Source organism: Dendrobium catenatum, unplaced genomic scaffold, assembly GCF_001605985.2.
Source record: "Dendrobium catenatum unplaced genomic scaffold, ASM160598v2 fragScaff_scaffold_489, whole genome shotgun sequence".
Classification (NCBI taxonomy): domain Eukaryota; kingdom Viridiplantae; phylum Streptophyta; class Magnoliopsida; order Asparagales; family Orchidaceae; genus Dendrobium; species Dendrobium catenatum.
This window is the reverse complement of record NW_021318951.1, coordinates 60,865-78,199: the sequence shown is the minus strand read 5'-3', so window position 1 is coordinate 78,199 and position 17,335 is coordinate 60,865. Positions and strand designations below refer to the sequence as shown.

Here is a 17,335-nt window from a genome sequence, read left to right as displayed (position 1 = left end):
GGTTTCTGCTGGTTCTACCCCTTGTAGCCTGGATTGGGATGAACTTGGCTGATATTTGGGATGCCTTTTCAGCTGCTGTTTGGTATGTCTCTTGGCCTTCTATTTCCCTCTTTTTCATTGGTTTGGAAAGAGGTGTGTGGCTGTTTGGTTTCCCCCTTTCTTCCTATATATAGGGGCTGATTTGAGGCTTGAGAGGTTGATAAAAAATGGTATTTTTGGACAGAAAAATCTGAGGGTTTTTCTTGGAAGAGCTTGAGAGCTTGTTCCACTTCTTCCTCTCTTTCTTGGGATAACTTGTGAGTTACTCCTCTACTTCGTATAGTCTTCTAACCTCTTTCTTATATTCGCAAGTTCGATGTCACCTGTATCTTTCGTCTCAAGGAATGCAAGTTTAGGTTTTTATGTGAAAAGTTTGTAAATGTCTTTTGTTATAAGTGTCTTTTTATGATAAAAAAGGTGTCTTTTGTCTATTTTTGAGAATTTTGTGTCATTTTATTATCTTAGGAAGTTTAATTTTTGTTTGCAAAAATTTAGGGGTTTTCCTAAATTTTTGCTTGCATCAAATTTGGTATCAAAGCAGGTTAGCAAATCCCGATTTGTCGAGTGAGTCTTGGTGAGTCATACTAGTTGTCGTGTGTGTTGTGTGTCTTGTTATGAAGTGATTTAAATTTTGTTGAGTCTTCTTTTTAAAAAAATGAAAAATAAAAATAAAAATAGTGATCTAGTGGTGGATGAAAATCAATCCAAAGATATCGAAGAAATTATTCCAATGGACAGATGGCTTCTGACAGAAGGTGATTCGACAGATCCCTTACAGAATGAATAATACAAGCTCCAAGTGAAGATGCATTTGTATACGGAGCGGCACATGAAAAAAGAAACAATTTGTACAAGAACAATTCAAGCGAGAGCGAGACAAGGTATTGAAAGGTACGGACAAAATTCAAGAGCTTGAAGTGCCTACTTTGTCTCCTCGGGAAAAATCGAAAGCTTCCTCATCAGGAGATGAGCTTTTTTAAGTGGGGGAGAATTGATATAGGCAAGGGGGAGGGTCAAAACAAATTCTATATTTTGTTCCTTTGGGCTATTGGTTGTTCTCGGTTTGAGCATTGATGCCTCTTGGATTGGGCCTTTGCTGCTCTCGGTTGGGCTTTGGCTGCTATGGTTTTGAGCTTATCAACTTGGTGCTAGCTCATTAATTTTTTAGCTGATGGTTAGCTCATTATGAGCTGATGGTTAGCTCATTATGAGCTGAAGTTTAGCTCATTTATTTTGGTGTAGTTGGTAGCTCATTAGTATTGTGGAGCTTACTCTTCCCCTTCCCCTTTGTCTTCTCGGTTTTCCCCTGCCTGTTGATATTCCCGTGAAAAGCTGATGGGGTTCCGCCCCTTGTAGCCTGGATTGGGATGAACTTAGCTGATATTTGGGATGCCTTTTCAGCTGTTGTTTGGTATGCCTTCTATTTCTCACTTTTTCATTGGTTTGAAAAGAGGTGGGTGGCTGTTTGGTTTCCCCCTTTCTTCCTATATATAGGGGCTGATTTGAGGCTTGAGAGGTTGATAACAAATTTTATTTTTGGACAGCAACACCTGAGGATTTTTTTTGGAAGAGCTTGAGAGCTTGTTGCACTTCTTCCTCTCTTTCTTGGGATAACTTGCGATTTACTCCTCTACTTCGTCTAGTCTTCTAACATCTTTTATCTATCCGCAAGTTTGACGTCATCTGTATATTTCGTCTAAAGGAATGCAAGTGTAGGTTTTTATGTCAAAAGTTTGTAAGCGTCTTTTGTTGTAAGCATCTTTTTTTATAAGTGTCTTTTTATCATAAAAAATGTGTCTTTTGTCTATTTTTGAGAATTTTGTGTCATTTTATTATCCTAGGAAGTTTAGTTCTTGTTTGCAAAAAATTGAGTTTTCCTAAATTTTTACTTGCATCAATAACACCTACAACTAAAGACTCACAAATGATCATATGTAGGAATTTGATGATGTAGAAGCTGATATGGAGACTTACTTTGAATGGTAGGAGTAGGCATGATGTAATAACCAGTATTTTGACCGAGATAAATAATTTTTTGCTGGAGACATTATAAGTCCAAATTAAAAATCGTGTTCATCATAACATTGTTATTATAGTATTTTACTTGCACAATTTTTTTCTTAATTTTTTGTCACTGGTAAAAATCTTAAGAAATTAGCACATGTCAATACAAATGGAGATTTTGGAACCTATAAGTGTTCGTTTTGCAACCCTATTTAATCAATATTTTTTAAATAAAATTATTTATTTTATGGATATTTTTCTATAATTTTTAAGGTCCCAAAAAGAATTATATAATTTTTTTGGAATGAATATAGATGTGTACATTAATGTGTTGAATTATAGAATATATTTTTGTTGTTTATTTTTTATATATGATATTAGATAGCTCTAGTTGTTGTTTATTAAAATATTAAAAGATTAATTATTCCAATTTAGATTTTGGTGCATCATAATTTATATCAGAGCACAGTTATTAAAAGAATTGATTGTTACCAGAGCTGTAGAAACTAATTGAGAGTTAGGTAGGATTGGTAGTTTAAGGTGCATTAGTTTGCATACATAATTGAATGACATATGATAAAATGAACTACACGAGTGTATGATTTTTTATGAGTTTTGATTTGATTTGAGTTTTGATTGTACGAATTTGATTTATCTTGATTTTATGCCCGAATCCTTAAGAGAAATATCAGGGACGACATTTTCTTAAAGTGGATAGATTGTAATAACTCATATTTTGACCCAAATAAATTATTTTTTTGGAGTCATTATAAGTCTAAATTAAAAAATCGTTTTCGCCATAGCATTGATATTATAATATTTTACTTGCACGAATTTTTTTCGTAATTTTTGGGCAGGTGTGAATATTTTTTAGAAATTAGCACATATCGGTACAAGTGAGGATTATAGGACCGTTAGGTGTTCATTTTGCAAACGGATTTCACAAATATTTTTTAAATAAAATGATTTATTTTATAGATATTTTTTTTATAATTTTTAAAGTCCCAAAAGAATTTATATGATTTTTAGAAATGAATATAGATGTGTACATTAATGTTTTGAATTATATAATCTATTTTTATTGTTTATTACTGATAGATGGTATTAAATAGCTCTGGTTGTTTTTTATTAAAAGAACAATTCTTCCTATTTAGATTCTGGGGCATCATACATGCAATTGATGAGGTAGGTAGCAATGAGAATAGCTAAGACCAAGAATGAATAAGGAATATTAGCATGTAGAAGTCGGGTACGAATAGTCTCAATGACATGACGATGCTTCGCGTTCAGCAAGACCATTTTGTTTAGGGGTACGAGGATAGCTCAATTGATGTATTATGTCATGTTGATTAAGAAAGGAATTAAATGCAGTATTGGTAAATTCTCCATCCCCATCAGCTCTTAGATTGATAATAAAGTGACACAATTGTTTCTCAATGATAGCCTTAAATTGCTAAAATTTACTAAGCGTATCGGAATTGTGAACCATAGGGTATAACCAACAAAAACGAGAAAAATCATCAACAAAGAGACCATAGTACTTAAAAACTTGAAATGAAGATACTAGGGATGAACCCTAAACAGATGAATGTATTAATTGTAAGTGTTTACAATCGATTGACATAGAAATAGGAAATGACAACCGATGACTTTTAGTTTGATTACATATATGACACGACATAATAGACGAAGACACAACTGAACTAGGAAATTTAACATTTCTGAATTTTCGAGAGAACAACAAGATGAGAATGACCCAAATGTTAATGCTTGAGGGAGTAAACAATGAATGAGCTAAAGAGCGCCTGAACAGACGTATGATTGGAAGAAAAACAAACTGGATACAGACTATGCTTACTATGGCCAGAAAGAAGTGTCTGATGATTCTTCGAATCGTTGATTTAATAACCACTAGAGTCAAAGGTGAGATAATAGTTATTATGAGTAAGAAGTTTTTGAACCGATAGGAGATTATGGGTAAGAAATGGAACATGATATAGTGAGGGAATAATAAGCTTAGGGGTAGAGGTGGGTGTAGGCAAGATGCCTTAACTCGATGTAGTGATAGGAAGATGCCGACCGTTGCCCACTGAGATGTTCTGCGAACCAGAGTAAGGGGTGGGATATTATAAGTTGTTGAGGTCTGAGGTGAGATACAAAGAAGAGCCCGTATCCAGGAAAGTCTTGTGAAGCAATGTCATCAGTAAGCACTGTTGATGAAGATGATAGCTGATATTGAAGATATGTCCTGTGCCAACAATTAGCAGCAGAGTGTCCTTTCTTCATACAAATATGACATTCAATGAACAAGTATGAGGTATGAGTAGATATATTGAATGGGGCACTCGAGCAACCACGAGCAAAGGATGCACGAGAACGAAATCATCCACGATTTGCAGCGAGAGCAACCAAATTGGTGGAAGTAGCAGGTAAATGTATCTCACGAACTACATTAACAATGTTTTTTTTTTTATTGCATCAACAATGATATTAACTTCTTCACTACATAACATGGAATAAAGATCGTCCAAGCTGATGGGTTGAAGACTGGTGTGAATCACTATTTTGAAAGCATTATATGTAGGAGGAAGACCATTCAATGTATAAAGGATGATGTCCTCGTCATCAAAAGGACTGCCAGTAGTAGAAACAACATCGACCTTGACTTTAATAACAGATATTGGGTCATTGCCTGCTCCATGTTGATATGATGCAGTTCACTCTTTAGTTGAAGCAGTCATGAACGATTAGAAGATTGCACTCGTTTGTCAAGAATATGACACACTTCACTGCAGGTAGAGAGGTTTAAAACATATGGAAAGAGGGCTTGAGAAATAGCATAATAGAGGGCTGAAATGAGATTATGATCAATCAACATCCACTGAGCAAAACTAGGATTAGGAGTAGGAGTCCCATATGCAGTAAGTAACACTTAGGAAGGTTGAGCTGTAGTGCCCGTCAAAAAACACTCAAATCCGTTGGTGGTGACTATCTTGAGAATCTGAGAACGCCAAATGAGGTGATTATCGGCAGTAAGAGTATTGACCATACTCTTCATGTTGTTGATAAGAAATTTGAGCTGTGCTAGTATATGAAGCTTAGACAGAGGCAAGGTTGGTACAATTGTACCGCTGGAGTTCGGGGAATCCATAAGTGCAGGGAATATATAAAAAAAAATAGCAGTTACGCTAAAAGCTCTGATGCCATGATAGAATATTATTACAGTAATGGAAAGCTTACATCAGAGAAAAAGAAGGTAAAAAATGCATAGAGAACAATGTAAATAGAAATTTTTCTTAAACTTTTTCCCTACTCTGTATTACAGTCTACAATACTGCTTTATAGAAGAAGATAGTAACATCGCATGGTTGTGAAAATTCTGGTACACTTGAGAGGACGACTGAGATTAAAACAGAATAAAGCAGGTTCACAGAAGTGGAGCCATCCTTTGATGCCACAGAGAGGAAGCAGGTCATGACCAAAATAAAGCTGTCGTAGAATATGATTAGTGTACTTTAACAAAGTGAAGGTTTTGTTAGAATCATGTATGTATGGATGTATACACACACATATTAGCTTCAATTTACATAAACAAGATAAAAGTAAATTATCTAGAATTATATGTTTTGAACTTAAACTATGGCGTGACAGTCTTCATAGAAACTACAGAATCTCAAATGAAATAAAAATCAACTTCAATATGCTTCGGTTGTTCATGGCACACATGGTTGCTCATAATGTAGATGGCAATATGTTTGTCACGATAAAATACCACAAATTAACTAGAAAATCAAACTCTTAAAAAAAGTTTACCTACATGATTTCACATGAATTATACAAAGAGAGTATATAATGATAAAGAAGAGTCACTGCTTGTTTTGGAGTTGCTTTGAAAATCGAGAAAGAAAAGAAAAGCACATAAAATAAAGCAAATCTATGATTGATGATGGTCCTACACCAAATCTAACAAACCAGATGGCTATTGACCTCAATATTAGTGTCAAGGTCGAGTCAACAAGGCAAAGTGAGGTTTGAAAGAAAAAGAGCTCGAAATTGTGAAACTCACCCAACGTGCGTCGACCAAAAACCAATATTGTCGACATGACCTCCGTTCGTAAAATGAATTGCGCCAGCACGACCGGAGCAACGACAACAATTAAAATCAACGCCTATATTGATTGGGGTCGCCAACGTGCATGAACGATGACGATGATGATGTGGCCACCGAGTCGAAGCATAATTATAAATTTTTTTATGTCATGTATTTAAAAAAAAATAAAAAGAGAGAATAGATATTAAAAAATGTTGTTCTTTATAAACAAGTGCTTGAAGACCTGTGACTATTTTCTTGGCAAGCAGAGAATGAAGTTTGGGTCGCAGTGTTACCTGACACCTACCGTGACTGTCTTTTTTGGCAGGAGAAAAGGCTTTACACACATGATGCAGCCCCTATGCAGGGACGACGTGGGATGCTGCCAAAATTTACAGCAGATTGTATGACTTGGGCAAAATTTAAAGAAATTTAAAATCTACCCTAATTCATAAGTCAACAAAATATAAAATGCATGACATCTTAGATTCTAAACATTGAAAGAAAAATTGGATGAAATTTAAAGCATAAAAAAAAGAACTTACAGTAAGTCAACAAAATATAAAATGCATGACATCTTAGATTCTAAACATTGAAAGCAAAATTGGATGAAATTTAAAGCATAAAAAAAGAACTTACAGTGAACTTGTAGAACTAGTGCTCACCAACAAGTGAGAACCAAATTTCTTATTGGTGAGCACTAGTTCTCACTTGTTGGTTCTCATTGGAGAACTAGTGCTCACCACACTCAAACGCCTTTGCAACACACACTCTGTAGACTAAAATGTGCAAAAGAATGAACTAGGGCTGGGTTCTCTATTTCTAACCCAAAAAATTGATCTCCGTGTGGGACCCGTTAAACCAAACTCCAAGCACAAAACTATGTTGCATCGATACGGATACGACATGATACGGATACGGGACACACAAATTCTTAAAAATACAGGATACAGATACGGCGCGGACACGATATTATAATATATAAATAATACATAAAAATTAAGAAATTAATCAAAGTGTAATACTTGAAATGACAAAAAAAATTGAAATAAAAGTAAGCACTATCTACAACATGTTTTCTTCTTTTTGGTTCAAATCCCTCCATCCGAAAAGGCAACTTATTAATAGTATTGTCATCACTTCTAATTGAAGAAGATGATAAAGGATATGAAGCATGAGTGCTTTGAAGTGGAATATGTTTTGGAAGCTTTTTTTACTCTTTTGCTCAGCTTCATTGATTTTTCTTTGCAATTCAGCCATTTGTGATGAGCTTATATTCGGACATACTTTAATTCCATGACCACTAATCTTCAACAAATGAGCTTTCACTCTATAATATGATTTTTTGTATGTGGCATTACAAAAATTGTATTTGAATGCAATATTGCCACCTGCTTCTGACGTTTTACCTATTTTTGTCACATAACCCCATAGAGGTTTGTTATCTTCAATATTCGTCTATGATGGACCATCAGTAGACCCAATTCCTACACCACTAGAGCTCATTATCCTACGAAGGATCGACACAAATTAATCCACATGAATTTGAAACATGAAAATTTTTAATTAAAAGTGTAGATATATTGCGCCTATGTCGGGGGTCCAAGGGGGCGCTGCCCCATGGCGGGGTTCGACCTGTACCGAGCAGCGCCCCCGGAACAAAATTTTATTATAAGAGTTGCTTTAAAGTTTTCTCTATCTTCTCGGTATTGCTCGGTACTCGGTATCCATCTGTACCGAGCAGTACCGAGCGATACCGAGCAGTACCGAGCAATACCGAGCAGTACCGAGCAATACTGAGTTCCAGTACCGAGCGATACCAAGTTCTGGTACTGAACAGTACCGAGTGCCGAGCAGTACCGAGTACCGAGCAGTACCGAGCGGTACCGATAACTGAGAAGTATCAAGCAATACCGAGTAATGAGCGGTACCAAGTTTCGGTACCGAGCCTACGATTAAGAAAACAAAGAATGAAGAAAACGAACCTTCAATGTTCACGTCACCTTCACTGTTCGTGTTATCGAGTCGCTCCGTTGACTAAGGATTCTGTTGGCTTTAGTGCTCGCGTCTTCAAGCCTCTTTATCGACGAAGGATGATACTGTCCGCTTCTATGCTCGCATCGTCGAGCCGCTCCTTCGACTGTAACGAAGAAGACAAACACCTGTGCGGAAACTAAAAACCTAGCTCGCCTAAATGTTTAAGCTGCATAAATGAATAGTTGAGCGGATAGCCGAAATGAATAGGGCAAATTGCGGCTCTATTTTTTTTAATAGGACACGCGTATCCGATACGCGTGTCTGATCAAATTTATATAATATTTTAATTGGACATGGCAAAGTCGTATCTGACACGTATTCGTGCTGTATCGGAGGCGTATCCGTATCCGACACGTGTCTGATACAGCATGCCTCACAAATAGGCGTATACGTGCAACATAGGCACAAAATGATAAGGGGAAGAGTTACATGTGCACAAGTCTCTTAACTAACGTGCACGCTAGCTATTAAAGTCAGGAAACTCATAAGCGCCATGTGAAGATGTCGTACACCCATGAATATCTATCTTTTAAAGAAAACAAAATAAAACACTGTTATGTGTCACGAGTTGTACGAACGCTCATTAAGTTCACACGTTGCGCCAAGTCATTGGAAGAATGCATCACCTACGAGCTCCCTATTGCATAATGCGCATATACCAAAAACATGCAAACACATGATATAAATACATCAAGTGGCATTTATGCATGGTTGAATGCCCCCAATAATATGGGTGCACTGCATAACAAACACACATTGTTAATCATGCAAGCCACTTTGTATATATACCAAGGATCGTGTCATTTTACAAATGCAGGTGCATCATGCAGATGCACTAAGTAAACTTTAAAACCGCATAGCACAAGTGCATTATACAAAGACATGTGTATTTTGTACATATGTCGAGTAAAATACAAATGCATATGCAAATACACAAGTACACAAATAAATATACAAATGATTATGTATATCCTACAAATACATCAGTCAACATGTAAATGCATACCCTTGTCACGCAAATGCATTGTGTCATGCCAACCCTCCAGGTGCATTTTGTTGATCATGTAAATATACATACCAATACACAAGTGTGCATACAAACATGTAAATATAAATGTAACACATATTTACTATTAAACACATAAATACATAATGTGTGCCACTATACAACATGTAAATGTATCGCATGCATACACTACGAAACATATAGATGTAGCAGACCTAAACATCACATAACACAACAATGCATAATGCAATATATACTGAAAAGTATGTACCTACATGGGCATCGACGAGCATAACACATACATGTGACATCCAAGGATGCTGTGCGGGTCAAAAGTGAACTTAGATTCAATTCCAATCCTCTTTCTTGAATAGATTGGAGTTGACATGACCTGAACCACCGAACAAATACACAGTTGTAGCGTCGACCGGAGTATTTTATTTTATATATTCATATTAGGCATTTAAGGTCTATTACAAAAAGTATTCACTACTAAAAATATAAACTCTCGGGATCGTAAATCAATTAGAATAGTTAAATTTTATATGTTTATATTAAGCCTTCAAAGTCTTTTATAAAGAAAATTCACTCATTAAATACACTTTCGGTTCCGATACGTACACGACAACTCCTAAAGTTAGGAGCTTGACCCTATTTCCTGCTTGCAAGCAAACATAGTTAACAAGGTTTAATCGATGAGATGATCATGCTCATAAATTTTCAATGATGATCGTATTGAATGTTTATCTCAACCAGAGGGGAACTCAAATATTTGAAAATGCCTCTGAAATTCTCAGGAAAATTTAAAACTATAAAATCATCAAAACTTTAAATATTTAAACTTGAAATAAAAATACCTAAACACTTAAAGCAAAATACACATCCATCCTCTGTAACTGTTATCGAGGTGGACATGTTTAAAAATCACTTCAGCTCACAAAGAGCAAATGTCTGGTTGATAATATCACTAGGATTCATTCTCAATCCGTCTTTGGCCAATAAAGATATGGCACGTAACCTTTAACCGGTAGTTTCGCCACCAAATGACACCACAGATAAACAGTTATGACCAGCACCCTCCAATGTTTAAAATTGTGTATTCGGGTATTGAGGCGTTTTTCATTCGTGAGGCGAGGCGTAAGCCTCAAGGCCTTTTTGAGGCGTAAGCCTCAAAATCAAAAGATTGCGTAAATATAAAATAATAATTTTTTTATATACTAATGAGTGAATAATATAAAACATAAAAAATATAAGATATGAAGTGAAATCAAAATATCCCAATAATAAGACAACATAAAATATAGTTCAACTCAAAATTATATCTTTCCCAAATCCCAGTATTCTTTTATTCTTTTCATTAACACATAATTCCAATTTCCAAAAATAAATAACAATGACATATCACATAAGAACTCATAAGTCATCAGCACTGTCATTACTAAGGGGTTATTCATTTGAATCATCATTATGATGAACTGTTCTCTCCCTTTCCTCCTCTCCTATAGAGTCCAATGTCGGGCATTTACTTCAAGATTTATGTAAGTTTTGATATATATATAGCGTGAGGCGTAAGCCTCATGCCAGTGAGGCGAGGTGGGCCTCAAGGCGGGCCTTAACCAAGTTGAGGCGCAAGCCTTATAAAAAAAACTCGAGGCGTAAGCATCAAGGCGTTTTTTTGCTGGAATTGTGCAAAGGCGAGCCTCATATTGCGCAATTTTAAACCATGGCACCCTCTGACCGGATGGTTTTGTCGTCGAATGGCACCATTAAATTATGATCATGGCCAGAGCCCGTATGTTTCCCAACAGCGCTAAATCATTGAGTACTAAATTATTAAGATATGATTGATGGGGCACAAAACTCTCTGTTAACTAAGGTGGATTAAAATATATCTCTTTAAACAAACATTCACCGCAAGCCTATAAAGTACCCTTGAACGACGCAACCCATAGTTGTCAATAAAGATCATTCGATCAGGTTGGGTCGACTATCTCCTCTGACTAAATAGACAAGGGACCACGATGGCCCGAGACGACAGAACCATGAGATCATGATCGAGTTCATCATTTTTCCCTCTACCATCCGCATTAAGTGCACGATGATATAATTTTTAATTTTTAAATATCAAATCCTGCTGCTACTATACATTGGATACTATGTATTTGTTTGACGACTAGCCATAATCAAAAGTTCTCTCACGCTATTGGGATGGGTAATTAACTATAAGGGCTTGCGCTTATAGGAAACCTAAACTCAGATCATAAAGTCCGAGCAAAATGAGGGCAAAGTCTCTGGGTAATGTTTTATTTAAAACCCAATATTCCTTCTAAAAATTTACCTCCGAACTTAAACTCGTTAAAACTCTTCTCAACGACCTGGAAAAGAAAGGGGTCGCAGAGAGGACGGGGAGCAAATTTTTAGAGCCCACAATGCAAAAAACCGCCATTGCAACTAATGGGCCAAATTGTATTCCTCTTTCCATGTCATATGCAAACATTGTTGGAGTGTGATGAGGATATTGATACCACTCATTAGGATGGATACAGAAATTCAAAGTAGAAGATAAAGAGGAGATTTCTACTAATGATCAAACAATTGATACCAAGAAGATGGGTGCATGGATTGATCAGTTGAGGACTTCACCTTGTATGGTATAACACCCACTACAAGGTTGTCTTCGCCTGATTAAAATAAAAAATCATGTCTGGCATGGTTGAATACCTATCTAAAGATGAATGGCCATTAGGAGAACATTAGATGCTACAGAAACCGATACATCAAAAGTTCTACCCTATGGGTGATTTTGAGGAACAATGAAAGAACTTCCACAAACTGAGGCAGTGCTAAAGATGATTTGTGCAAGAATACATCATAGAATTTCATCCTCATGAGCTCATATTGGGAATAAATCTTAAGGAGATACAAATATTTATGAACTATAACTTAGGAATTTATTTTTCAAAATGTAAATGAACTCCTTTTCTCAATTGCGGATCTCACCCAAGCAATATGATGCTAATAGCTATTGAGCCCAAGGTCCAAGTTAGAAGGGAGAAGGCTCGAGAATAATCCAAAGAGGGTCTTCTTTCTCTAAAGTAGAGAAGGTAGAGAAGGTAAAGAAGGTCAGTGATGACCCTTCCCCTTTGGTGAATTACGCAGTTAACGTGAGACATCAAGCCACGCTAAACAAAAATGTTAAAATGTTAAAAATTACACAACAACAATAGCATCAAACCTTTATCCCACTACGTGGGGTTGGCTACAGGAGTCTTTTTTCTCCATTGCATCATGTTAAGAGTCAAATTCTCATTTAAATTTAATTAAAAAAGTTCATTTCTAGTATTTTGAGTCAAGTGGACAAAGAGGATCAATTTCTATCTCTGATAACAATGTCAAAGGATCTAGCAATGGGGTCCTTACCCTAAGGATACACATCAAGCAAGAGATGATCAACATCATCATCGACATGAGCAACCAAAAGAATATCATTTTTATTAATCTAGTGCAAAAATTAGGGTTGGGTTAAATTCAAAAGGGGCAAGAGAAAGGATGAATTAGCAATGTTGTTTGCTATTTGCAATCACCAAGAATTACATCGATGGGATGGTATGCAATTTGGTAACATCAGTCAAGTTATATTTTATAAGTTATATACGTGGGCTTCAAAAATTCGCACCTCAACTTCTCAGCATAGAGTTTTAATGGATATGTTTTAGAAGGTAGATTTGATTGAGAACAAGACACTACCTAGATATTTTACCCTTATTTTACGATGACTTAAAATCTAGGTTCAAGTTCCCCTATGATTACCAATTTTGATGACGGGAGAGCACTTTTGATTAAAGCTAGTTATTATATAGGTATATACCTAGCGTGTAATAGCAGTGAATGTAACAATAGGATTTGAAATTTATTACATTGCACTTAAAGCAGATGGTAGGGGGAATGATGACAAACTCGATCAATATCTTATGATTTCATTATCCTCACTTATTATGGTACCTACTCTACTTAGAGGAGGTCTTGGACCCAACCTAATTGATGGATTATTGTCGGTACTCATAAGTTGCTTTGTCCCAGAGTACTTTATAGACATCGGGTGGATGCTTATCTAAGAGGATAAATTCAAGTCAATCTTAACTAACAAAGAGCTTTATACTAAAGTATGTCTTATGATTCATTAATCAAAGATTTTTAACCATTGGGTAACATGCAAGCTATCACATACCAGCACCTAAGTTGAAAATATTTCAAGAACCTAAGTTGAAAGGATTTTTTTTTTTCAAAAATATCCAACACAGAGCCTTCTAAGATCATCAAATAACAATAAATATAAATATCTTCATCATTGTTCATTTCATTTCATCAAAATAATAATTCATAGGAATCCAAGTATAATTTATCTCACACAAACTCAACATGCATATACTAACTAGATTGCCAAAAAATACACTTACATATAAAATGCATGCCTACAATTTGGACTTAAAACCTTATCAACCGGTACTATTCAACCTAGGCCTTGCGCTTTCTTGAAATGGCATGTACGTAAACAATATTGGGTAACACTTGGTCAATAAGCTGCATGATAACCTACTAAAGAATTGATTATCTAAAAAAAATAAATTGTATAATAATTTAAACATTTTATGAACAAAAAATAACAATACAACTAATGTCAACTATAGTTAAATCTCAACCAACAATAAAGATATATCAAAAAGAATGACAAAAATTTGCTTGAACATGTTGCCAAAAGTGAAATCCATAATAAAACATTTCACATTTCTCATTTCATATTTCCCAATGTCTCATAATACCTCCGCTTTCAATTATGCATCCACTTGTATGCACATCCTTTCACTGTTTATACCTCCACTTAATCATAACATGTTTGCTTAAACATATCAATGCACATAGGGACAATTACATAAATCCACAGGCCCTAATACCTCTGCTTATATTCACATGAAATATCAACCATGAATCATCAGCATTTTCATCTTATTTATGCAGGCTCATATATCTCCACTTGTATACATATCAAACATTAACCACTAACTATTAGCATTTTAATCCTCCTTTTTATCACACATATTTCCAAATACATGGGCACAAATATAGCAGAATTTCCAACATGTATAAATAGAGCATAACGTATCACAAAATGAACATAATGCACATAAACATCGATAATAAGTCACTTATACTTCCCGATACATGAGCATAAAGACATCATTCTTTTCATTTTTAAACACACTTCCAGACACATAAGTACAAAAACATCATCCTTTTTCTTTTGCACAAATTTGCATGCATATCAACATAGAATCATTAAAATTTTGACATATATAAATAGTATCATAGAAACACCAATCTTTGTCAGTATTTATAACTAGTAGGTAACATATAATTCCATATTTAAAGATTATTCTAGGGTTTATGGGGATTATGGAATATTTGATTTCTACTGTAGCTTCTTTTCTTTGAGGGCCTCCTAATGGCATCTAGGTGGTTTGGGAGAGTCAATCTACTTCTCTAATTGTAGACCATTGTATCTTGCTTTTGTTTTGAACTATTAATAAAAAAAATCAGCCAACATTCACAATCCCTTGCAATTTTATTCCGATTTCTTGCTGATTTTGTTTCCAAGGCACATCACTTTTTTTGCATTCCACTCTTTAAGACAAGCTAATGCTTCAAGACCAAAAGTTGCAATCAAATACTAAAGACTAGTATTGCTAACATCAATATGAGCCTACAGTCTCTTTTGAAGCTCAATTTCAATCCGAAGTAGATTTGGGTGAACTACAACATAACTTCAACATAATGATTATTTTCTCTTTTTAGCGTCATTTATTTTAAATTTAAATGCTTTCCTTTGATAATATTGCTTCATGCATAACAACTTAGGGAACTTAATATCATAATTGGGAAGTGACTTGTTTACTACCTATTAAATCATCAGCTTTGAGTAGCTAACAATTACCTTGGCCCACTAAAGTTTTATATATATATATATATATACATGAATGCATGTGTATATGGTATGGTACATGTGGGAATGAACAGACAAATGTCTTCAAATGTGTATGATGTATGCTGCATGCTGTATGCATGTAGGTTTGTCCATGTATGCGTGTAATAAAGCTGAGAATTTGATAGTAAATACAAAAAAAATGTATTGTAAATCATTGGCTCAGATTAAAGTCAACCACCCAGGCTTGATTCAAATATAGACAGGACCGACATCTCAACTAGACAAGTTTGTCTGGGGACTAAGAATGGGTAGAAAGGATTCAACCTCAAGATATGGTCGAATAATTAGCAGGCCTACATCTATAGACATGAATACTGTGACCTACCTTATCACCATAGAAGATAAAAACTATTCATTAAATTTTTGCACTTCAGGCAGCAACTGTAGCAATAAAATAAGATAACTTGTTTTGCAGGTTTTGTTTGTGTGAGAGGATTTGACCGTGTTACAAGGGCACCAAAGCCTTTATATGCCAGACTGCACTTCCCAGCAAGCAAAGCACCTAAGAACAGGAAAGCTGCAGAATCAAAGGTGGAAAAATAGAGCAGTAGCTAAGATCTTACTAAGATCTATCAAACATCAATCTGGAAGATGAACTACTGATCAACAAGCAGCAGTGTATTCATGACAAAACATCTACTAAGGAAACTCATCAATAGTCATCCAAATATTGGTCAGGTGGGGTGAAATGAAAGCCACTAATTTTAATCTGTAAAATCCTGTTCATCAAATTAATTTAAATGCTCAGTTTTCTAGCCATTCTTCTTGATGGATAAATCAGCAGAGGTTGGGTCGTTATTTTTATTTTTCAGCAAACATGCTTAAAACTAGGAGAGGAAGATTCAAGCCTACGACAATTTTCATTGCCTTGAGGTATGTAACAAATTTAGCTTACGTTTGTAGATCTTATAGAAGCCGGTCACTTGAGCTATCAACTAGTTGATAGCTAAAATTAGGAGTAAAGTTTTTTCTTTTATTTCAATTATACTTGCATATTATATAGCTAAAAAATATTAAAATAAAATGCAAGTATATATGGGGTATTAGGAAGGATTATTATTTAAGATGGTGTTTTCCCCCTTTATTTCTATTAGATTTAGGAGTTAATGTATAACTTGTATTGTTAATGATAAAGTAAAAATAAAATAATATGGATTTCTAATTCAAACGGATTACACATAATCTTAAATAATAATCCAATGGAATCAATTATTATAATCTTTTAAATTTGATATTTTGTTCACTAAGGGTTGTCGGCTGATTCATTGTACAGTTGTAGTTTGATCTATTTCCTTTTCTTTTGTGTGGTGTATTAGGAGGACAGCTGGGCTGCTTATTTTGTTGGCTTGGCCAGTCAATCCTTTTTCCTGGATAACTTGATTAGGAATTAATGTTTGAATGCATTGTGGATTTGTGGCTGTGCAGCCTTATATTTTGTTATGGTACCCTCGTATTCGATTAGAGCAATAAGAGAATTTTTTTATTCTTAGTTTTCAACACAGAATCAAAGTAGGAGAGGCCGCCTAAAATTCATAGATGGCGAAGCACCACATGGCCAGCATGAAAAAAAGTTGGATGTCTAAAGTCACCTCCAATCCCAATATTTTCTTCACCAATAACATCAGCGGTAATGAAGGTCACATCCTCCAAATCACTGGACACAAACTCAACAATCACAACGTCATCCAATGGTCTCAATCCGTCATGATGTTTGCAAGTGAGAAATGGAAAGAAAATTATCTCACAAAAGCAACGACAACTACAAACGATGATGCCCACGGATTCAAGATCTAGAAAATTTAGAACAACATGATGATGATGATGTCATTGTTAATCAACTCCATGACAAAAAAACTAAGGCTTCGCTTGGGACAGCTTTCTTGCTCCTTCGTAAAATAGTTTTATAGTACAAAAGTTAAAATTTTTGTACTCAAGTTGCTTTAAGAAGCAGTAAAAAAGTCATCCCATCATGTACTACAAAATTACTGGAGAAATATAAGATGGAACAAAAGAGACTTACTCTAACGCCACAAAATAATGACAAACATAGCAGGATTTCAGAGAAATTCTGTAGTAATTTAGCAGTTTTTGTCCAAAACTGTAGGAAAAACATGGAGAA

The 17,335-nt window shown here is 35.1% G+C and overlaps 1 protein-coding gene across 4 annotated transcripts in view; it reads left to right on the top strand.

Annotated features, from left to right (window-relative positions):
* LOC110109541 (protein ROS1A) overlaps positions 1–16,646 on the top strand; it is a 40,955-nt gene extending 24,309 nt beyond the window's left edge. For 2 of the 4 annotated variants that reach the window (XM_020840644.2, XM_020840643.2), the window contains exon 19: positions 15,632–16,198. In XM_020840644.2, the coding sequence (XP_020696303.1) occupies positions 15,632–15,759 (128 nt within the window). In that variant the 3' untranslated portion in view covers positions 15,760–16,198. Of the gene's footprint in view, positions 1–15,631; positions 16,199–16,532 lie in introns of those variants that run through there. The other 2 variants (XR_003700587.1, XR_002304587.2) reach the window with 2 other exon arrangements.
* The last annotated feature ends 689 nt before the right edge of the window (positions 16,647–17,335 follow it).